This window comes from Rousettus aegyptiacus, unplaced genomic scaffold (genome assembly GCF_014176215.1).
Source record: "Rousettus aegyptiacus isolate mRouAeg1 unplaced genomic scaffold, mRouAeg1.p scaffold_m13_p_3, whole genome shotgun sequence".
NCBI lineage: Eukaryota > Metazoa > Chordata > Mammalia > Chiroptera > Pteropodidae > Rousettus > Rousettus aegyptiacus.
In genome coordinates this window covers 25,024,892-25,049,315 of record NW_023416306.1, presented here as the reverse complement: position 1 = coordinate 25,049,315, position 24,424 = coordinate 25,024,892, and the positions used below count along the sequence as shown (strand labels likewise).

At 38.5% G+C, this 24,424-nt stretch overlaps 1 protein-coding gene across 2 annotated transcripts in view; it reads right to left on the bottom strand.

Moving 5' to 3' along the window:
* GRIN3A (glutamate ionotropic receptor NMDA type subunit 3A) overlaps positions 1-23,744 on the bottom strand; it is a 136,933-nt gene extending 113,189 nt beyond the window's left edge. For both annotated transcript variants that reach the window (XM_016123900.2, XM_016123899.2), the window contains exon 1: positions 22,381-23,744. In XM_016123900.2, the coding sequence (XP_015979386.2) occupies positions 22,381-23,079 (699 nt within the window). In that variant the 5' untranslated portion in view covers positions 23,080-23,744. The remainder of the gene's footprint in view (positions 1-22,380) is intronic.
* Between the last annotated feature and the right edge of the window lie 680 nt (positions 23,745-24,424).

The following is a 24,424-nucleotide window of genomic DNA, read 5'->3' as shown; positions in this document are numbered from 1 at the left end:
CCCACATAATAGTAGGAAGCTCAAGATCGAATTTTTAATTGTTGTAAATGTTTTAAAAAAATCTTTGACTAGAATTCAAAATGATCATAACACACAGGCAATTTTAAAATGCTCTAATGACCTTTAGCAATGAACTCACTTTTTTTAACGGCAATTTTATATTTTCCCAGGCATATACTGTGTCACAATTCTTTAAGTATTTTTTTTCTCTTTTGAAACTGATTTTTTTCTAGGAAGATGGGTTGCTTATGATTTCTAGACATTGGATGTGAATAAGGGAAACTAATGGGAATATGTTAATACGTACTCAAGGTCAAATAGGTACCAGAAACTTCAAACAATCTTTCCTCGAAAGAAACAAGATTCATTTTTTATCTACCTCAGCCACTTCTGATGACAATAAATAATATTTTAAGGTGCCAAAGGGGTAATCTACAGGCAGTTTTAAAGAATACATCATTTATTGAAACAGAGTACAACTTCCTGCTTTCATAGAACATCCCTGGTTTTGTTGAGATGGTAGAACCTGGTACTTAAAGTCATAAAAGAGGCATCGGAATCTTTGGATTCTCAAGTTGGTGCCAAGGAAGCTCACATACTCATTACCTAAGCTCTCACAAGAAGAGTCTCTGAATCTGCAGTGATGTAGGTAATAGAGGGCTGGACTTAAAATTGGAAAACTACATGTTAATTCTTGCTTGGTAAAACAGTCTACCTGAGGCTCAGTTTCTCTATATCTTCATTTGTAATTTGGTGAGTTAACACCTTCTTTCTAGCATTGTTATAGGTTGTTATGAATATGAGAGGTTTTGTGAACTAAAATTACTTTAACAATTGTAAAATCTTCATCAAACTAGTGATTGTTTTTATTTTACAGATACCAAAAAAAAAAAAAAAAAGGCTCATGCCCTGTATCTAAGATCCAAAGGAAATGAGATGTTCTACTGTAACTCATACTGTGTTTATTCTTCTTTTAGTTATGAAAGAGTCTGTTAGAAAATGCAAGAATGCAAGAAAGGCATTTTGTGATCTATCATTATCTATAATATGATGGTGTAAAGGATTTTTCAAAAAGTACTGTTTGAATATTCCAAACTTAACCTTATTCTATATACAGTGTCTGTTTTACTATTATTCTTTTGTTTTAGAGAACTCTGGGTGAATCCCAGAAATTTGGGAGGCTGAAAGAAGGAACTAAGAAAAGATTAGACTTGATGTATTGGCAGTATCGGTCCAGTCTTTAAAAACTGGATTAGTATTTATAGGTAAACGATAATTGGGAGTCTGGGCAGAATAGGGGTGGATAAGTGGAGCCTAGGAAGCTAAGATTTCAGGATCTAGGGCTCGACTATCAAAAAAAAAATCTCCAATGATAGATAATAGTGATTTTGTATTCTAACCAAATTCTCTATGTCAGAGAATTCTTATTAGTTTTTGAGTCTCAAGCATAAATACAAATTAAGACAAAAATTTATTTATTGTTGAAAGGAGAATGCCAAAATATGTGCAAATATTAGCAATTTTTTTTTGCAGATAGCAGTGGATATATTAAAATTTGGCAATAATTGATGTACCAAGTCTATTTCAAAGGCAATAATTTATTATCTAGAGATCTCTAATCTAGAGATCTGCACGAGGCTGATACTTTTCAATTTTTACCCTGTTCCATAGATCCATACTGTAACTCAGAGATTTCTATTTATGCCAAAATTGTATAATCAGTTTACCCAAGTTACTTTTCTAATGGCGAGGAGACTGAGGAGAGTCAACCTCTGGTGATGAGGTACCTGAGAGAGGAGTTTCGCCAAACAATTATAGTGACATTATGTGGCATAAAGTCAATTGGCAATCGGGCATTGTTCCAGGCAATCTGGAAGACAAAGTAGATGGCCAAAGCAAATAATTTACATTAATATATTTTTTTCTAAACTTCATACTGTCTGATTCAACTATCTGTTTAGTTCGGACGAATTGGAAAATTGCCTAGTCTCCATTGCTCTCAGCAGTTAGGCACACATGCCTCACATACGGAGTTAATTGTTGTGAAATAATAACTTCATTGATAATAAAATGAAATCAAACAATGTTGAGCAAAGAGACATTAATTACCCATCAATGCATCTCAGAGTTAGAAGAAACCAGATCATCAGTGCCATCCACTATAGGAGGCAGAGCTGCATAGAGGCATTGGAGCCACAAACACTGAACTGGATTCCTGGCTGTGCCTCTAATTAATTGAGAGGCCTTAAGCAAATAAAGTCCTTAAGAGACCTGAAGCAAGTAACCCCTAATCTCTTCACAATAATGTGAAGATAGAAATATTAGCTACGAGAGAAGATATAGCAAGAATTAAATACAACAATGCATGATGCCTAGCGTGCAGTAATGGTACAATGAATGCTGGCAATCATTACTACTATTTCCTTGATATTTTGAGTGACTCAATGTGTCAGATGTGGCTCTCGTCTCTCTGCTCCAAACCCACCTTCCTCTTCTCTGCTTTGGGATGCTGGAGCTGGTATTCTACAAACCACATTTCTGCTTTGCCAGAGGCATCCGGGTAGGCTCCACCATTAGAGGCCATTAAGGGGATATTGCAAGGCTGAAGGAAGAAAAGAGACTTGCTTTTTTTCTAGTTGGCTTTCTGTTTGTTTCCTGTGGGTTTTCTGTCTGCTTGTGGTATCTTGAAGCATAACCCTAGGAATGCTTCTTTATCCGTTCGGTGGTCCCTTTCTAGGACAGCAGCTGAATCTAGCACAGTGTTTCCAGTACTTGCAGAACCACTTTATCCTGCTAGTTAGAGGTCTGGATCTGAGCCCCCGAGGGGCCCTCCTTGGAGCGCAGAGACATCATGCCAGCTGAACAGCACTCCTTTTTCTCAGATGTCAGAGTTTCAGTTTCACAGGGCTTTCTCTCTAAGCTTCTAAGTGTTAATATTTCAGCCTCTTTCTATTGATTCCTCAGCTCCAGGGATGGTAACTGCTTCCAGGATTTGCTAACTTCATACTATAGAGTTCTCTTATGGTCCTTCCAGTTACCCAACTAACAACTTTATACCTAGTTAATTATCCAGTATATTAAAGTTTCTCCCCTCCAATAACTGGTGTGGTTTCTATTTCCTGAGTGGCACTCACTGATACACTCAATATCTAACAGTTTATTTAATCACTTAGACAGTTTAGAAAGATCTCGTATTTGAGCTAAACTTCCTTCCTGGTGACTATCATCCACGGATGCCTTTTGAACCACACAAAATAACATTCTTCCTGGACTTCACTAGCCTATCCAGTACTGACGTGTTTCAAAGCAGGTTATTGCTCCAAAGGCACAGAAGTAGGTGGAGGAGGGGATGAGGGAGATGAGGCAGCCAGCGGGAAACAGCAGGAAGGCATGGATAGAAATGAAATGATTGACTGCCTGTTCAAACCAAAACTACAGTGATGAATCACCATTCTAGAACTTACCCATAAAATTCCAATAAAATGCAGGAACTGATCGGATGCAGCATCCCTCAACTTCCTACTAAAGTATTAAAATAAGACATAAAAATAAAGATCCACAACTCAAAACTTCTATTCACAATCAACTTATTGCTGGAATGGAAGGATGTTGCACAAACTGCAAGCTTATGGAGCCAGGAGAAAAAAAAATATGAAATTGATACTGTGTCTGAATATAATAGTAGCTAATATTATTTGAATACTTAATATACAGCAGGCATTTCCTAACACTTTCTCTAAGTTATTTCATTAAGTCTTCCTTAAAACTCAATGAAATAGATCCTATTATTCCTGTCTTGTAGATGAGGAAACTAAGGCATAGAGAGGTTAAGCAACTTACCTAGTGGTATTTCACTAGTAAGTGGCAGGGATGAGATTAAAACTCGGGTAATCTGGTTCCTCTGGCTCTTCACTCCTATAAAGACTAACATCTCTTTCCTTCCATCAATTAGCTTAGAAGAGTCACCAATGCCCCTCTACTGCAAATGTTCTGCTTTTTGAGGCAGTTAGAATGACATTCGACCACCTCTCTTCTGGATTAGTTTTTTAATTCCTAAATCTAGATTAAACCTGCATCTCCAAGAAGATGAGTATCGGCGAGGTTTAATTCTTACAAGGGAAGCATAGCAGAAGGTAGTACAATCAGAAATCACTCTAGTAGACAATGCAAACCAACACCTGTGTTTTTGTTTTTCATGTACTTCATTCAGTACAGATTAGTAAGAATATTGAACTTTTGGTTCAGATCAGCAATTTTCAACTGAGAAGTCACTTTAGAAACACCTGGAAAATTTTTTACATACACAAACCTGTGTCTCCTAAAATGGAGAGCCAGAAGGTCTAAGATGAATCCCAGGTATATATTTTGAAAAGGCTGCTTACATTGTGGAACTGGTTAAGAGCTACTAGTTCACATTATTAATAACGACCCAGCGGGAAAGAAGCAGATTCCAGCTCGGTTCGGCAATCTCACCACATGCCTGTTGACCTCTAAGGCCAGGAGTTGGTTTAGGTGATGTATACCTTAATATATACAGCAGCTTTGTGACCAGCTCTATTTATTAGCAAGGGATTCAGCCAGAACATAAGTGTATTCAAAGGAAGGCAATTAGCAATCTAAACAGTCTGCTTGTTGGCAAACAGAGGGTATAGACAGATTGTTATTGGTCTAAAATAAGAACTCCTTCTCCCACCCAAAAGAAACCAAACGGCATAGGCCCTCTATGAATGGCCACAGAATAGGCAAAGAAAGGGAAGGACATACTCTGAAAACGATTTTTATAGAAGCCAAAGGAAAATTAAAAAAACAAACACAAAACACTGATATTTAAATGTATTTAAATGATAAGGAGGATAATGTGACTTTTATAAGACATGAGTAATTCGCTAGAGAACATGTTGAGATGAACAATAATAGGATGGGATGGAAAAAAAATAGTGTTATATGGAAAGAAACAGGAAAACTGAAAATACAATAGTAGATTTCAAATATGCTTTAGAAGCATAAAAGGCATGATAACTATTGCAAAGTGTTGAAACAGTGCTATAGAAGACAAATTTAGTAAATCAGGATACAGAACAAGAGAATCAAGACCTGTAAGTAACAGAAAAGGATGGGCAGGCTGGCTGTGTGTCTCAGTTTGTACCCAGACAATGCCCGTTTTATGCCTCTTGTCCTATTTAATTATTAACTGCTCCCCCTCCCGCTTTCAAAATTGTCCTGGTTTGGATATAAACTGTTTGGTCACCTAAATATGGGGGATAAACCTAAGAATTATGGTGTACCTAAGAAAGAAACTATAACCACAGGAATGATAGGACTAATCAAAGACATATCTGAGCAAAAATTTTCTGTTTAAAGAAAAAAACTATTTGATGGACTTACCTCATTCTTGGCAAACTCAATAAAATCAACAAACTATACTTAGAGATACCAGGCAAATTGTTTTCATAAAAACTGTCAAGTATTTAGGAAGGAAAAAAGAAAAAAGTAAGCTTCTAGGCGATAAATGAAAATATCATGGGTTTCTCATTTCTGCTACAGTAAATGCTCAAGGACAATAAAGTGAAATTTAACTTTGGAAAAGAATTTCATGTTTCATCGGTCTGTCTTTTATTTGTAAGAAAAATAACAAAGACAGGCTGAGACAGATGTGACAGTGTAGAAAATATACCATGTAGGAGAAAGATCCGGGGAAATACTCCAACTAACCAGCATTTATTTTCTCTTTCCAGCAATCTATGCTAAGGAAATAATCTACAAAGTGGACAAAGATCTTTATGGTGGAAAGTAGTCAAAAACTTGATAATATGTAGTTAATAAAATAATGCTGATAATGGGTTTCCTGTAACATGGAAAAATAATGAATCGGTTTCATATAACATGGAAAAATAATGAGCTATGTCCTATCAAATGAAAGAATCTGAATAGAAATTCTCCATATTAAAAAAAAAGTTTGTGTAACAAATAGCAGGAGAAATATCTCAGCTAGTTAAAAGTGACTGTTTTTGCAATGAGATTAAATTTTTTCCTATGTTTTCATTTTTCTGATTTTATAATTTGAAAAAAATCAATGAAACAGGTAGAGAAATATGATTTGTTTGAAGTTTGTAGAGACATAAGATTCATGAGATAATGGCAATGAGCAAAACAGAATACAAAATTGATTGTACGTTTATCACTTTAGAAGTTCATTCATTCATTGAACAAATATTTGATTGACTACTATGTGCAAAGGACTGTTATAGGCCTTTGATTATGGCCAAATAAAACAGAAAATAATGACCTCACAGAGATAAAAACATGTATACAAGTAGACAAAAATTGGAAGGGAATGTATGCTAAAGTGATGAAATTATTAGTCTTTAAAACTGTAAATATATTTTTTTCACATCACAATTACATCGTTTTCATATAAAATTATTATTTTTTAAAAGTTACTTTTTAAAAAGTCAGTGAATAAGAGAGTGTGATAAAGTAAAGGCAACCTTCCTAGACCAGAATGTTATTAGCTTTTTCAGAATTATCCACAAGTATCCTCCAGACCATTTATTTAGCAACTTCCTTTGCACAGGATTTAGAATCACTAAACACACAGTACCTCTAAAAAAAGCCAGGGATAAGATACAAGGACATTTTTGTATTTTGAAATGACATTTTTCATGAGGAATTTGAATCACTTTGTCATCACTACTTTGTTAATTATCTCATCATAGCAACATTATGTTTTCTTTAAATACACGCGCGCGTGCACACACACACACGAATATCAAGGGAGTTTGTCAGCTTTTTGCCATTGGCTTGCTTTTCTTTAGTGCCTGTTAAATTTTAGTGTAAGAGAACAGAGACTTAAGACAAGGGAAAATAAGTGAATTAGCATATTTAAGAAAAAAGTTGAGCACCTATTAAATGTCAGATGATGTTGCTAATCCTCTTGATGTGAACTATTCTACCTAATCAGTACCTCAAACCCTAAAAGTAGTTACCCTCATTTCATTATCTCTATTTTACAAAAAAGGTTTCCAAGATTCCTTTATGAATGAGTACACCTGGAATGGATTACATTCATTGTCTCTTAGTGCCTATTTCCCTCTTGTTCTCTTGCTCTCAAATGAGGGTGGCCACCTCTCCTTTACCATATGTACTCACTCCAGCTCTTTCGAGCTGTGTTTTAAAGGTACTGTACTTGCTATGGTTACAGGCCTATGTCACCTCCTATCACTTGGCCAGGCATTGAGGCATTTCTACTTACTTGGCTACAAATGTGTTGACATTCGCTAGTTCAGGAGTGTCAAATTGGTGACCTTCCAGCTGTGGTGGGCCTGAAGATTATTTTTCTTAACAGTTTATTTTCTCTAGCTCATTTTATTGTAAGAATACAGTACATAATACGTATGATATGTAAAATACGTGTTAATTGACCGTTTTCGTTATCAGTAAGCCTTCCAGTCAATAGAAAGCCATTAGGAATTAAGTTTTTGGGGAGTCAAAGTTATATAAGAATTTTTGACTTCATGGGGGTGTTGGTGCCCCGTGTTAGTCAAGGATAAACTGCATATGTATATCAAATCATAATATGTACACTTTAAATGTCTTACAATTTTATCTATCATATTTCAATAAAGCTGAAAAAAAGTTAGTTGCCAACACTTAAGGAAATTTTCAATCTAAAAAAATCCAGTCTGGCTTCTTTCAAAAAGTCGGGATATCTGGCAATAGCCTGATGAGTAATAGCTGGTTGCAGCTAAGTGGCGGCTAGCTGCCTCCTTCAGAAAGGTCAGGCACTCTTCGGTTGCCTGCAATTTTTACCACTCGTTACTGTATTATTTGGGACTGTTTTTCACATTTTCATTATCTTCCTGGCCCCTATATGGCATCTCAGTTTGAGATCTCTGCTAGGTCATTGATTCTCAAACTGTAACTGCATATATGAATCCCCTGGGGAGTGTTTGTTTGTTTGTTTGTTTGTTTTTAATTGCACATAATGGGTTATAGCATATAAGTTAGTAGAACTCAGTGAGGCTGAGAGTCTACACTTTCAAAATTACTTAATGCGATTTTGTTTCAGGTGGTTTCTGGTCACAGTTTGAAAATCACATTAGGGGAGACTCTTAGGAATAATGTGGCCCAGCCCCAGGGGTTCTGATTTGATAAGTGTAGTCATCTATATTTTGAAAAGTTATCCGGATGCGGCTAACATACAGAGGACACCACTCCAGGGAACTGAAGGCCTAAGGAACTGTACTTGAAGGAAAAGCAGTGAGTACAATGGGAAAGTAGGAAGAGAACAGGCTAATCTTAGCCAGATCCGAGTCCTTGTCTGGTTTCCAAATATTTTGTTTGATAAGAGATGACATGATGAAATACAATTCCAGGTTTTTTTCTTCTTTTCACTGATGATTAATTCCAGTAACTTTACATTTTGTCAACTCTGACTTTGTCTAATTTTACATGTCAAGAATCTTTGGCTTCACAATATAGTAAAATTGGCTGAAGGGGAAAAGGGATGAGAATCATGGAAAGAAGTGGCTCAAAGACATGAGAACAATGTCTCTTTTCTGTCACTTGTGGTCTTCAGGAAATAGAAAACAAATTGGGGGGACAATGAAGGACACATGAAATAAGGTAGTAGAAACAGTTTTTCTACTTCTTACAAAATCAATTTCCTTAAGGCCTTACTCTTCCAGTTTTGTTCTACATAACAGAAAATTCTCAATGGTCATGAACTCTATCCGCCACAGTGAACGAGAACCCTTTTTCATAAAGTGGTACATTTCTTTAGGTTCGTGTAATCCCACCTTGACAGATGGTGGGCTTTCCACAGATGTTACTTAGTTCTGTTACACTAGAAGAGATGGAAATGGACCATTAATTCAGTTTAATCATTAGTCAGTAAGCTTCAGTGATGAGTCAGTCACACACTGTGCTAGGAGCTTAGGGTTCAGATTGGTGGAGGAGTGAGACACACATTAACAAATAATTACACTGTTGTGCCACAGGTATAGAAAAGCAGAATGTATAAGCAGAAAAGTCACAGAAGTGAAAGGGAGAGGGTAGCGAGTGCTAGGGATAGGGTGGGCAGTGAACTGTGCATAGGTGATATTTGAGCAAAAGTTTGAAGGTTGAATAGTTTCAGGCAGAGACAAGAGGGAAAGTCATTCCAAGCAGTGAGAATGGCAGGTACCAATGCTTGGAACAGCACTGTACATTCAGGCACTGCTGAGCACAGAGTACAAACGGTGAGGGTTAGTATCCAGAAGAAATGAGAATTAAGCAAGGTTCAGGTAATGAAAGGTCTTGAATGCTGCTTAGAATTCATCCCATGGGTTAGAGTTTGGCAGAGTGTAGGTGGTTTCATAAGAGAATTTAGGTTGTTCAGGGATCTGACATTAAATAACACTGAATCGCAAAGTGAAAAAGTTAATCCCTTTTCAGTTAGCGTTTAATTCTTCTGTTAAATCAAGGAGAAAGCCTCAGTTTGGTGCCAGTATGTCTTTAACACTTCTCTAACACCTGGAAGTTTTCCCTTTCGAGAAAGGGCTCGGGCAAGGGTATCGAGCTAAAATTGTTTTGATTTCACTGTGTATTTATTTTTACAGTTAACTTCTATTTGCGGCAAGCGTTTTTCAATAACGTTATGATAGAAGATGTAAAAAAAAAATTACTTAAAGTAAAACAGCAGGTTAATTTAAAAAAAATTAACGGCAATTGATGATGCAGAGATACAGCAAAAATGACGAAGGCGGTACACGAACGCGGGAGGTTTGGGAAAGGACGCCGTCATTCTTAGTGAGCAGCGACGGAGTTTAAAGTGTTTAGTGAACCGGTTTTCTTTCTGACAGTGGCTTGGAGAATATAATGGAGAGCCAAGAACGGAGGCAGAGAAGTCAGTTAGGAGGTCATTGAAATAGGCAGAGATGGTATGGCCATAGTGAAGTCTGTTGGTTTATTCCTGATATTTCCTAGGGTTATTTTGCACGAAGGGAATCCTAAGCATTCTCCTGGCTGGCCTGTGGTTGAGTCCTGATGCAGACACAAAGATCTTTAAGTGGCTGCTGCCCAGTAAGTGTTAAAGGCAGACTTGGAATAAAGATTCCAATGAGATTTAATTATTTTGCAGTGTTCCAACCCATTATGGAGTATTATTTAGAAATAGATGCAATCTCAAAAATCTTAACTGATGTATTTTTATGAATGCTAAGCAGGCAATCTTAGATTTAAAATTTGGTTTCCAAAGAGTCTCTCTCAATGCAACCTGAGTCTTGGTGGTGGTCCTTCTAGATCCCTTCTTCCCCTCAGGCCTCAGACAGGCAGTAGGCTATGTGGGCATTCAGAGTAAACATTTTTTTAGGCCCTGTTTGGAAAGTCTGAAACCCCCGCTCACCTTTCCGCCCTTCCCCGCTGCTGTTGCCGACCATTTAGGATTCACAGTATGGCCACTGTGGTTTAATGCTGGCAGACAGAACCAGGGAGGGCTGTCTGCTCCTACTGACAAATTAGTACCAAGAAAAACGTGCCCTGGATTTCCAAAACTGGACCTAGGAGTGTTTTCCTAGAAAAAGATGTTTTGATGAAAATGATTCTCATCTGTTTTTTAAATTTGAATTTACAAAGTGTTTTTTTTTTTTTTTTTGTATATTAAGTCACTGAGGCCTGTGTCAATTTTTTGTAATTGCAGAGTAGGCACTTAATACCTGTTTAATGACTATTTATAATTTATCACAGAGGAAACTGATACTCAGAGAGGTTTCCAAGGCTATACAGATGAGTCTGGATCTATAACTTGAAGATAGGTCTTCTGGTTTTCCTCCTCGCTCTATATCCCTTTGGTTTCAAACAGAAAAATCCTGTTACAGATAGTGTTTGGTGTCTAGAGAACTATTAATACCAGTTATGCTATATTATGGGTCCAACAGGCCTTTTGGCCTGGACCGAGGTCTTAACAGCCACAGATAACATTGTTTCAATGGAAAACTGAATCCAATTCTAAATTGGAGCTTAATGAATCTACAAATCATTACAACTTGGATGTACAGTTTTCTTTTTATACAGATATATAATAGAGAAATGCTTTTTAATATTATGATTTACATTTATCGATTAAAAAAATTGCACACACATATTTCTGTTCCTAGGTATCTTCACGCTTTTTGGACACCTTTATCTCCACAGAATGTCACAAATTGTAAAGAGTTATTTATACATGTTTGTGGAAGGCCTCGTAGACCATTTTGCTGATGATCATTAGCTTGTGTTTCAGTGGCTTCAGGGCAGGCATGTCAGAATCTTGAACTGGGGATGAGATGCTTTTTTGAAGTATACTCACAAAACCTGGACAATCTGACACATTCTGACACATTTTCATAAGGGTGGTGTACTCCGTTTTAATTTTGTGAATTACTGTTGTAGTGAATCACTGATAATAAGGTGCATGTTTCAGGGACATGGAAAAAGAATGATAACATTGTCATAGTAAAATGCCTTTTGAGCAAGAGGGTGGCATGAAGCTCAGTGCATTATACTTGATGAGTGTTCATTAAACGAATGAATGAAAGAATGAATAAATGAACAAAAGTTGCTTTGCTTTAGGAAGATTTACCTAGCATCAGTGTGCAGAATGGAATGGAGAAAAAAAAATACTAGGGATATAAAAGCTATTCAAGAGTGTTGGTGGGAAGAATTAATGTCTTGTGAAAATAACAAGAAAGGATGGCGAGACGAGAAATATACTGAGAAAGGCAACAGGTGAGACGAAAAGGAAGAAGTCAAAGGTATCATGAGAAATCTTGTTATGGGTTAGAAGGTACATCATTTTAGGATATCTTTAAATATTTTGGGTTTAAGGTGAGAGTGAGGGAGGTAATTGTAAATTCCAGTTAGAAAGTTCTGGTGTTGCCATAGCAAAGAGACAAATTCAGGTATCTAAACCTTGGGAAATACCTATATGTGCGTGTACTAGGTCAGGTTATTGCCTCATTTTTTATACCTACCTCCTTCTCTGAAATTGTGCCCAATAACAAAACATGTAATGAATAGTATTAAGGATAGTCCATTTAGTTATTCAGTATTTATTGTTATGTTCATTCTTACTTCAAGGCCTCTGTACTTTTATTCTCTTTGCTTGTAATGTCCTCCTCTCAGAAATTTGCATGGCCCACTCCTTACTTCATTCTCTGCTCAAATGTTACCTCTTCAGATAGGCCTTATTGACTAATCATAGTCATTTTTTGATCCTTTACTCTGCATTATTTTTCTCCATTGCATTTGCCTCTATTGTATTATATATTTATTTGTTTGCATGTCTTATTGTCTGCCTCCTCCACTAGAATGTAAGTTCTTTGAGAGCAGAGGCTTTGCTATTTTATTTACTGCTCTAGTCTAAGGTTTATCCTGAGCATGCAACTCAGGAATCTGGTCATTGTTAATTGGATTAAGGGAGGACATACAATTGGAGGGTGAAAAGGGAACTAATCTATGTGGATCGAGCTAATCGGAGATCTGGAAAATGTAAACTAAGAGATATAAAGAACATAGTCAGATGATTTGGTTAGAGCTGTAAAGTCATACAGAATTCGGGCCCCATCCTGTCATAGTAAATCATATCCATGCAAAAGTTATGGCAGGGCAGAGAAAGAAGCTGGTTTTCAGAGAGGAGGATGAAGCAGATGTGAAGAAGCCAAGAGAAGAGCTATTGGGCCCTTGGGAAAGAAATGAAAGTAGCTGTTCTACCATTTTCCAGTGGTGCAGTCAAGCTGTACCTCATGCAATTCTTCCCCTTTTCATTTTCCTGTAGGATTTCAGCACAAACCCTTTGTTTATGAGCTCAGTGGAGGGAGTTTCTGTTCCTTAAAACTGCATGCCCTTAGACAGCAACAGAAGTGTCCAACAGAACACTTGAGCACTTGAAATGGCATTAGAGTGCCTGAGAAGCTGACTTTTATATTTCATATTATTTTAATTAATGCAAACTTAAGTATTCATAAAGAGATAGTTGCTACCAAATTGGACAGAACGGCATTATGATTATTACTACAAGTGGCTAAAGAAGTACAATTAGTAAAAGATAATGGAAGCAAAAAATAAATGAATGAATGAATAAAGAGAGAGAAGCCATGATGGTGCCACAGAGCCCAAGTTCTACACCACTCAAAACTACAAGAACGTTAAGGAAATGGGTTTGGTAAAGTCCCATAAGTAGAAGTGGATTCCTAGGGTGCCTTAAATTAAAGCTATATTTTAGAGACCACTAGATGGCTCTCTGTGCCTGCAGCCAGGTGAAGGCATGTTAGATTAATTCAGGTAGAGATTTATCATTTATTTTCAAGTATAGACTGAAGCATTTCCTTATGTGTATAACACAGTGTGTGATGTGACTCAAATTAATTCCTTGCATAGCACAACATAATAATAGCTCTCTGTCTGTACCTATTAAATTCACCATATATAGAAGCAAACACTTTGTTTAATGGAATTCCTTTTTAAGTACCTCTGGTTGGAACTGAACAAATACAATTCCATAACTGAGCCAGATTGTGATTCTATTATATAAAGAAATGCTGAGGGTCTTTGTTTATGGAAATAATTTTTTTTTTAATTTTTAACCTGGAGACTATAACCCAACGTTCGTTTGACTTTGAGTTGAGATTTTTGATTCAAAATACGCGAATAGATTGAAGGCAGAGTGTACAACCATCAAAGTACTTTATACTGAAAGTTCAGCTAATGACTACCTCTAATTGAGAGGAAAGAACTGGCAACCCATTTCTAAGTCATTTTAAAGAATGCTACTGAAAGATCCAGACAGAGCTATTGTTTGGAACTCTACAAACTCGGCCACTTTGCAGAGTGATGCCAACATAAAGCTAGACTGCAAATACAAAAGAAGATCCCAACATTTAATATAGAAATACCATCATCTCAGAGTGCCCAAGCTTCAAAAAGCTGTGGCAACTCTGAGTTTTCTGAAAACTTTTTGAAAAAGGTTTTCCTTTCTTCTATTCTTTGATGTCAATGCCCAGTTAGAGTGACAATAAGGCTTTTCATTAATTATCCCCAACTGCTTCTAAAAATTTTTAACCATTATACGCTTGAAAGATTAAATGCATCAAAATTTTATTCAAGATGATCTGTGGACACCCATGGAGTAGCAGTGCATATGCATTTGCTTTTATAATCATAGAAGCAATATGCATTTAACAATTCCCTCAAAGTTGCATGCAGCAAACAGTTTTGACATATTTAGTGTTCAATAAAACACAGAGTTTGCTTTATGGCTATCCCTTTTCTATAAGCCTTAATACAATAGGGCTACTGTCCCTTAAACTGCGTGTTAACATATGCCACAAATCACTTACATTAGTACATATAAAGCCTGTATGAAAAATAGAAAACTTCTGAACCTTTGATCCATATCAAGTTAGACTCTCTCCTTTTAAACAAACCCTTTCTTCCCCAAGAAGCCTAAAACATCAATTGGGTCACCCAAGTGGGTGAGGTCACACAGCATTTTTAAAAATCCAAGCTCTACTTCTCTTGAATTTTTTTTTGTCCAGCTGCGAAACGTATAAGCTGAACCAGAATCTGCCTCCCCAGAAGCTGGACCAGGTCACCCTCTTTTTGCTTTTCACCTCCTCCATGCGTTAGCCTATGTCGCAAAGGGTTTTAGTCTTTATTGCAGCTATAACAAATTACCACGAACTTAGTAATCTAAAAGAGTGCAAGTTTATTTTCTTATTACTTATGACTGGAGGCCATAAGTGTGAAATCAGTTTCACTAGGCTAAAGTCAAGTGCTGCATTCCTTATGGAGCCTCTGAGGAAATAATCCATCTCCCTTTTTTAGTGCCTGGTAGCTGCCTGTATTCTACAGCCCCTTCTTCCATCTTCAGTGTGCACCACCCCAATCTCTGCTTCCATCATCACTTCATCACAATGACTTCATCTCAGACTGCCCACATCATTTTTATGAGACTGTGATTATACTGGGTCCTCCTGGATGTTCCAGGATAAGTTCCCTATCTCATTATGTTTAATGTAATCATAGCTGCAAAGTCCCTTTGACCACAGAAGGTAACACAGCCATAGGTTCTGGGGATTTGGATATAAAGATCTTTGTGGGATTATCGTTCAGCCTACCACAGCAGAATAAGCCATCTCCTCTTCTTCCAGGGACCCATACCTCCTGTCTCCCATCTTTTTCACCATCTCCTTCTTTAATTTGCCCAGATGTAAGGTAGAAGATATCAAGAATTAGAATTCGATAATGCTACAAAAACCTGAAGCCCAAACCATATGCTCCAACCCAATATTTTTCTAAAGAGCCAGGCGCCTGGGCACTGGAAATTAAACCATTTATTAATGAAGCAAGACTCTCATTTCCATTCTATTGTCCTTAAGTTTAGAGCCTGGGGGGCTCCTATGAGAAATTAGAGTAGTAGATAAGGCAGGACTTGTGAATTCCTCACTAATACTAACTAATAGAAATACAGAGTTATTCTTAACCTCTGACGTGACTGTTCCAGAGAACAATCATTCAGAACCCACATAAAGGAGCAACTAGTTAAGACTGGACATCCAAGTTCGCTCTACTGCTGACTACCTTTACACACATCTAACCTGAGGGTACACTTCGGTGAATTGGAACTCTGACTTAAGTGGGGCTTCAAAACAGGAGAGTTCTTCATTTTTCTTAGGTTTGGTCCATGGAATTGTATCTGCTAAGCATGAATATCATATACATATTGAAAATGCACACAGAAGTACTCTGGAGAGCAATCTGGAATACCTGAGTTCTTATCCTGATTATTTAAATTTTTATTAATCTTGCCGTTTAATGCTTTGTGTTAAAAGAATGATCATTGTCATAGTAATGCACAATGCTCTAGGTACAGTACTTAGGACTCTGCAGACATGATGTTGTCCTCACTATAACTTTATTAGATTTTCAAATTTTATGCATCAGGAAATTGAGGTGCGCAGACATCAGGCATGTTTCCCAAGGTAAGATGTCTAGAACATTGTAGAGCCAAGATTCAAAAATAGGTCTGTGCTTTGCAAAAGCCTATGCTCTTAAAACCTACTGTGTATTTCTTCCATCAATATGTTACTGTGTCATTTTCAAAATAAAGGTAATAATACTATTTGTCCTGCTCACCTCACAAATTGTGAGGATAAATGAAAAAAAAAAGAGAAATATCTGAAAGGACTTTGATAAATTTAAACATACTCTACAATATATTTATTCCTGAAATCTGCATTTTCATATTGCAGTACTGACAGCATTGGTGAGGAAATGTGATGGCAACTTATCCTTTTCTCTTATTATTTTAAATCGTGTATGTAACACATACTTATTTTTAGAAAAAATAGAAGCATGGATAGGAAAAATGCGGACCTCTGCCATTTAGTTACTATCTCCATTAACATTTTTATAAATAAAACACTAAACTTTATATTTTACAGATATAAAATCATATTTTATATATATTTTATACATTTTTTTAGGTCTCTGTGTCTATAAATATATTTTCATTTTGAAGATACATAGTTTAGTTTTTTTCTCCGTTTTGACTTCTTACTTCTGACAATACATTGCTCTTTCAAGTACTCTGTGTGTTATCTATACAGTGTTATCTGCCTCACAGGACTGTTAGGGGGATTATAGGAGCACATTTGTGAAGAAGCCTTAAATAGCGTAAATACACACACACACACACACACACACACATAATTGAAATTTTTTTCTTCTAAATGAATGTCTCAAATGAATAATAATGAGGCATATTTCAGCCTGACTAAAAAAGAAGTCATCCTGATTAATTCTTTAACACTCAAACCCTTGAAGGCTCTTCTCCATCAGTAGACCATCCACGCCAACCAGATACTAACCTTTCAGTGTCAGGGTTTACTGCAGGTGACACATTACCAGCCTAGGTCAGTATGCTCGTCTGCTCCCTCAATGCAGGAAATCAAACACAGTGTTCCCTGAAAGTGTCTGAATATTACACATTCAGAAAGACACCTGAGACTTCGGCTGAAACGTTAGGTTTAGGTAGGGGGAGAGGTGGGAGGAGAGCAGGAAGCTGGACTCTTGGCTCGCTTGTCCTCCATTGGTCTTTTCCCCTACCATCCCATAAAGGAAAGATCTGAGAAAGACAAATGAGTGGCTTAAAGATTTCCATTAGATTGTTTTTCATGTACTCAAAAAGCACTGTGGCAGATGCTGAGATGTTCTTTCTTCTTTGCCTAGTTTTATAGATTTGACATCACATTTCTGGTGCTGTGCAGTTCCTCTATGCTTTTGTGTATGTGAATGGGACCAGATAGTGTAGGCAAGAGAAAAGGCAATGCGATTCTCATCTCTGCATTTAGTTGTACCACTGAAAAGAATAATTCCTTGCTATGAGAGCCCCATATAACTGTCTAGGACAATGGTACTCAAAGTAGCTGCTTTGCAAACTGTTACCTGTTCATGATGAGATAAGAAGTTTATGCTATTATGAACCAACACACTGCTTTCTTCATCAAGAAAGACATGCTGTGAAAATAATGTCAGATGAGCCAAACAGTGTACTTAGTAGGTGGAACATAGTTGGAGACATTACACTATGTGGCTATATCTAGCGAATGATCTATTATAAGTTTAACTATAGGAGAAACTTATGACCAGTGTGAGAGACCAACACTTCTGAAAATCCTTATTGAAACTTATTCTAAGGCTCTAGAAACTGTGTTAGGTGTACCACAGGTAAAAGTTGCCACTGGTACAGAAACAGTACCGAAGGCATGTTGTCTATTCCTAGGCAAGTATGCAATCTACTGGGGAGCCTAGTTCTTTTTGTTCTTTTCTTTTCTTTTTAGGGTGGGAGAGGTAAATCCACTTACTTTTTTTTTTTTTTTAAGAGAAAGAAAATGAAGGAGTGGGTAGAGAATAAGGCGAAGGATGAAGACATGTTGAACTATGAATCACATCCCATTTTGATTAGTAACTACTAATGGAGAATTAGTGGAGAACTAAGACTCAAATGATTCATACCAGATCATAACCAACACCTCTCTGCTAACAGTACAAATTTTTGCAAAGTCCTTTACTTTCTTATTTGAAACATGTTTCACAAAACAACTCTGTCAGATTGGTAAGGCACCTTTTTTTTGACTAATAAGCATAGACGCTCAGAGATAGAGACACTTGCCCAAGATTACATGATCAGTGAGAGAGAAAGGTAGACAGAGACTCTTTTGACTAATATTTAATATATATCTGTCATTATATTGTGCTCTTCTAACCAAGATGATTGCAATTTGACTGGAGGTATCATGAAATAACATCTGATGGCACAAAATCCATGGTGCCTTCTGCAACAGCAGAAGATAAAACATTAAAGAATTAGACATTGAAATTGGTCTTCGGATGATTCAGAAACTTAGTTCGACTAATTCGATTGTAAGTTAACTCCAAGATGGAATAGTCAGAGAAGGTCAAGACCAAATGCTTTCTATGACTACACTGCGCAAGCACAAAGAAAAGCGGGTGAGACAGACTGCGCGAATTTAAAATAAAAACTTCCAAATCAATTCTAGGTCTCAGTTCTTCAAGAGAACCCTGTAAAACATCACTGATAAGGAAAGTTTTGCATCACTTGACATTTAATTTGAAATCATTTATCTTCAAGTTGGCAACAATTAGGCGCTGCTATCAGCTATTCATCACGAATTGCAAAAGAATGCATTTCCCCCAGAGGAGAGAGAGCAGTGATTAGCATGAACAAGTCAAGGAAAACTAACATAGTTGAGAACAGATGTTTTTAAAATAAATGTCTTTCACCTGTCCCCTCATGAGGCACTAAGTTATGTAGTGGTATCATTGTTCGGTCCCCTGCACCACAAAAAAAAAAAAAAAAAAAAAAAAAAAAGGTGCTGTGCTAGCCAAATGCTAATAAAGAGGTTGCAGCACTTAGCCTTGTATTGTCAAAGAAAATGGACCATCTAAAATACTTACATTTCTATGGGAATTAACATGTATTAATTGGTACATATGGCTCACAAGACAGGCAAATTGTGGTTGGTACATTCGACAAGAGGTGAAAATAGTAGTGTAGTTACTTTTTAATTGCACGAGTATGGACCTAAGCCAATTTTATTACTTCATTGGCTTTGCCTAATGGAACCACTATAAAATTAGTATGAAATATACATTTTAGAAAGAAATGTATATGCGTCACTACCTCAGCAGTTAAATTTTAAAGAATTAACTTCAGAGAAACATTATAAAACCCCTAGAAGAAAAAGCATTATGGGGAGGGAAGAGAAAGAAAAACTGTAGAAACTTAATGTGACTTATGTGTAAATATAGCTGGATCTATATGCAATATCATTATTTGAAGGTCATGGGAATAGAATTTAGAACTAAGAAGTGATCATCCTAATAAAATGAATTAACTTTAAGGAGAGGTTTGAGGGTAGTAGCGAAGTCAGAATTTAGGGGATGGAAATGTGCTTTGACCCTATCCTATGTGTAATGTTGCATTACATTTTTATTATGTAGTGATGATACACATATGATTTCCAAAAGTGGGTAAATATCTCACTTTTAATGGATTACCTTGCTTGAAGGAAGCTGATAGTATCATATGTTTATGTTCTGAATAAATAGTATATTAAAATAAAACTAGTATGCTTTTTTCTGGGGTTTGCTCACTTCAGTGTATCTCTTTCCATTCAGGAGTTGTGGTAGGCTACTATCAAAACCATTATTTATTAATTAAAGGCTTCATATGAAAGAAACCAGCATCTCAAAAGAGAGAGACTACACCGTTGCTGTTCCTGCTCTAAAAGCAATTTTGATTTGTCTGAATAAGAGACACAATCTTATTTTAGTTGGTTGTGTGGATAAGCCTACTTTCTTCTAGAATCCTTTATTCAGGCACTCGCACAATCAACAAGTTGGGTCACTGGGCAGTAGACTCTAAAGAGGACTTTGGCTAAATTAAGTCGATTTTACTTACTGTGTAAAATGACTGACATTCTTTTATATTTAGACAGTTTTTTAAAAAATCACATTAGTGTATTACAGAAAGGTCCACTTTTCAGGAGAAGCAAGGGAAAGATCAGTTATTTTTGCTGAAAGTAGATTATGGTCATATTTTAAAATTACATATTATAATAACCTGGCATTGAGATGGACATTCTTAATATAGAACATTATAGAATGACATTTAAATGATATAGTAAAAGTCAGACAAGTTAAATATGTTTGAATTTAAAATACAAAGATATATGAAAGAAAATGTCCTAGTCGGGTAAACTAGATCTGAGTTAATATAACAATCTCTCCCTTTCAAGATGTGTGCCATGAAAATAACGGTGACAATAGTGATTTAAAATAAATTTCTGAATTGAAATATAGAAGTAATGTACTAGGCAGAGTATTTATTATAGTGCCTGCTTGTAAAGTTTGTCCCTGGAGGACTCTGTTCCCTCAGTGCTCCTAAAGCTTTGGAGTTCACTGATGCTAGATGCTGCTTCATGGTTTCCCTCGTCCCCTTGTTGTGAAGTGCTGTATACTGCACTAATACATCATGCAACACAGACAATTTTCCTTCCAACTAAGGAACACTAATTTTAGAGAAAATTCTTGCTATTTAAGACTCTTCCCAAACAATCTACAAATAGGAGTCTGGAGACTGTGAACACTATTGACAACTTATGAAATACTGGATAATAAAGAAGCAATGATGAGAAGCAAGTGATGCTGACTCTTGAATTTCATTAGATCTGATTCTGCATATATATTAATAATGATGCACCCTATGGATGCAATTTCATGTTTATAACACTTCGGCTATTGGCAGCATTGTGCACCTGTGTTTTCTATGCCTTCCCATCTGCTGCCTATAGTCATTCAGATTCAGGTGATGGAAATATTTTAGATAAAAGTTAATTACCCTGCACTCTACAGATCAAAGCTCTATGGTTCAGCATTAAACAGGAATCTTCTGGGCAACTGCTGAAAGTAGTTTGCATCTGCCCTTCCTAAGATTAAAAATGTAAGGTTCATTTTTTTCCTAGAAAAATAAATCTTTAACACTCTTCATATTTTATACATAGATTCTATCAAACTTTCAATATTTGCCTTTACTCATTTTCATATATACACACACACATATATATATGGATATATAGATATATACATATACATACATATATATACATATATAAATATATACATACATATGTGTGTATGCGTGTGTGTATGTATGTGTGTATATGTATATACATACATATATACATATATATATATATAGTGAAAGAAGATTAAAAATATTTTTCCAGCTAAAAGGATAGAGTGAAAATTATATAGTTAGAAACTCTCCAGTGTCTGGACTCTTTTACTAGTATATTCACCACCGATGGTCAAGCCACAGAACTTTCTTTTAGTTTCTCAAGCTTTAAAATAGGGCCAATACCAATTACCTATTTGTTTCAAAAATACTTTGTGCAGGCTTAATGAAGCTTTATATTTTAAAAAAAGTAATGCACAAAATGCAGAAAACTCCTATTGCTTAAAGGACCCCGCCCTCTCCTTAAATATTTATCTCACCATTATTGTCAACAGTTATGTTCACAAATAGCTTTTTTTAATTGAAAACATATTTAATGTTTTAGTCCACAGGAAATTAAATCATTATATCCTTCCTTTATTTCTAGATAATTGGAGCAGAAACGAGCTGATAAAAGCAACTGCATACAGCCAGCCTTTGAGCCAACATTACACAGAAAGAAGGTAGGGACAAAGAAACCATCCCAAATGAGTCATCCCATCCATGCCATCACATATTATTGCTAATGAATTCCAATACCCGAGCCTAATTAAGCACTCTTCTTTACCTATTGCTTCTGTACTAATTGCAGATTTCCTGTTTACTCAGAGAGCAGATGCTGCTCTTTCCACCACACGCTCTCAGAGTTCTTCATGGGAGCGAAAAACTCGCAGTCAGGAACCCTCCATCTCCACCCCTCGCGCTAGTCATTCATTAGAACCTCCATCGCACTCCAACATCCTGAACTTCGACTTCTATTTCCGTGGTGCATCTACTAGGTTTCTTCCAGCAGGTCAAAAGATGATATATATTTTTTTCACTTATTATCTCCAATTCCTTCCATCGGCTACTTCTACCTCTTGTTTTATTTCCATTCGCGTTTAAATGTTTTATTTCACTTCTACTGAGGTCCTTCTACCTACCGCCTACGGATGTGGTCCTATACTTAAACAGTATCGAAGTTGTAAAGCCCGGTCCCTTTTCTCTCCGCCCCCCTCCTCCTGGGCAAGGGTCCCAGCCCCCAACGGCGCTTGTCTCCACTCCACGCTCCAGCGTCCTCTCACCTGACTCTCTCGCGGAAACTCCTGGCGCACGATGCTGATCACTGGGATGTGCAGGACGGAGCTGACCAAGTCAAGCTCCATCATCTCGCCCTGGTTCTGAGGGAAGGCGAGCAGTGCCGATACCCCTTGCACCACCACAGTGTGGCACACGCTCTGCAGAAAGGAGAAAGGGTCACTGCTCCACGGCGAGCTAGGGGAGGAGAAGGGCAAGAGCGGCAGATCGCCCAGGCCCGCCTCGATGGCCATCACTACTTCCAAAGACAAGTTGTAGGGCAGCAGCCCTTCTACGCGGTTCAGGTTGTCCACGGCGAAGAGGAGGGCGTCCCGAGGCCAAAGGGTCTCAGCCCCGGCACCCTCTCCGGGCTTGCGGGCGCCTGGCGGCCCCCGGCCATGCAAGGCGCTCCCCAACCAGCGAGCGCCGGCCGAGGACGCCGGGGGCCTCCAAGTCCCTGGCTCGGGCTCATCCCGCTGGGCGCCCGCCCGGCTGCTGTCCGGAGCGCGGCTGGCCGCGCGGGGGGCCGTGGTCCAGGGCTGCAAGTGCACCGCACCCACCCTCACCGCGTGCCCGATGCGCTTGAGGATCTGGCAGGGCTGCGGGTGCGAGGAGGAGCCAGGCACCCTGGCCAGCACCAGTGCGCAGGGCGGCGGCAGTAGTAGACAGACCCTGCTCAGCAGCCACCAGAAACTCAGTCTCCTCATTACTGAGACCCGCAGGGAGAAAGCGCGCCCCCTCCTGCTCCCGGCTCGCCCCCCTGCAGTCGCCGCCTAAGGTGTCCGCCCCCAGGTCCGGCGCGCAGCTCACTCGACGCGGTGAAGCGCTCCCAGGAGCTGGAGCGGTCTCCGGGCCATCCAAGTGGGAGCCTAGCTCGCCCGTGGCAGTCTCAGATCCCACTCTTGGGTCCCTGCACCTCGCATCCTCTGCCCGCCCTGTCCCTGCGCCGAACCGGGCAGGCGGGCGGGCCAGCGCCGCTCACCCGCGGCTGGGGCGCGCGTTCCCTGCCCGCCCCATCTGCAGGGCGGCTCGGGCACTGCGTCCGGCCCGGCGAGGAGGCTGGGCTGAGGAGCAGCCGGAGTTCCTAGGGGACCGAAGAGATAATGCGCTCACTTAGATTCTTTCCCTATTCCACCCAGGCGGGACCCACTTATTTCCTTGGGGTCGCGCAGGAGAAGGCGTTCACGCCCAGGGTGCGGAAAAGAAGCCAAAGCCGTCTTGCTCCACGGTCGGCGACCCCCTCGCGGGCTCGCCCAGCGCCGGCTTCATTTTTCTTCTTCCCTCGCTACTTCCTCTCTTCCTTTCGTCCTCTTTCCGCCCAGTCGCCGCCGTCACTTGCTTCCTCGGAGGAGCGACGCGACTGGCCAGCAAAGGGTGGTTCAGCTGGGAGCGCAGAGTTCTCCCCGCCTCGGCCGCGCCTCCCTGTTGCTGAGCCCTGGCACTAGCCTGTCGCTTGGCTGCGCTAAACGCCCACTGGTGGTGAGATTCTCGGATGGCACTTTCCGCGCCCCTGGAAAGTCCTCTCCCCTCAAAGGCTAGGAGTCGTAGTTTAAAATATTCCCTGCGACCTCAGAGAGCAAGGATTTAGAGCCGCGGATAATTCCGAATTCGGAGTTGTGCTCCTGAGGAATCTAAAATCCAGTAGTTCTCTGGGATAAATTCAAACTGGCTGAGACTTTAAAGGGTCTCTTCTCTAATATGTGTCGCTTTAAAGGTATTTCGACCTAAGGGTATTAAAGGAAGTATCGTTTACACATTTAATCTCAGCTTCCTTCCCTTTGACACGTGGGCCTTTGCGGTTTTTAAAGGATCCCTACGTTTTTAGGTTCTCAGAATTAAAACAGTGCATTCGAAGCAATCATTTGATCAAGACATTAAAGAGATTCAAAATACTTTTAGAGTTTCAAGCACAGTCAACTTCGTTTCCTAGTTTAGACCATGAGTCCTCCAGATCACTGTTTCTAGTAAGTTCTTTCATTTGTATGGTAATACAGTGAGGTCAGTGGGTTATGATATGATCTTGCCTTCCATGATCTGAATGATCTGGAATTA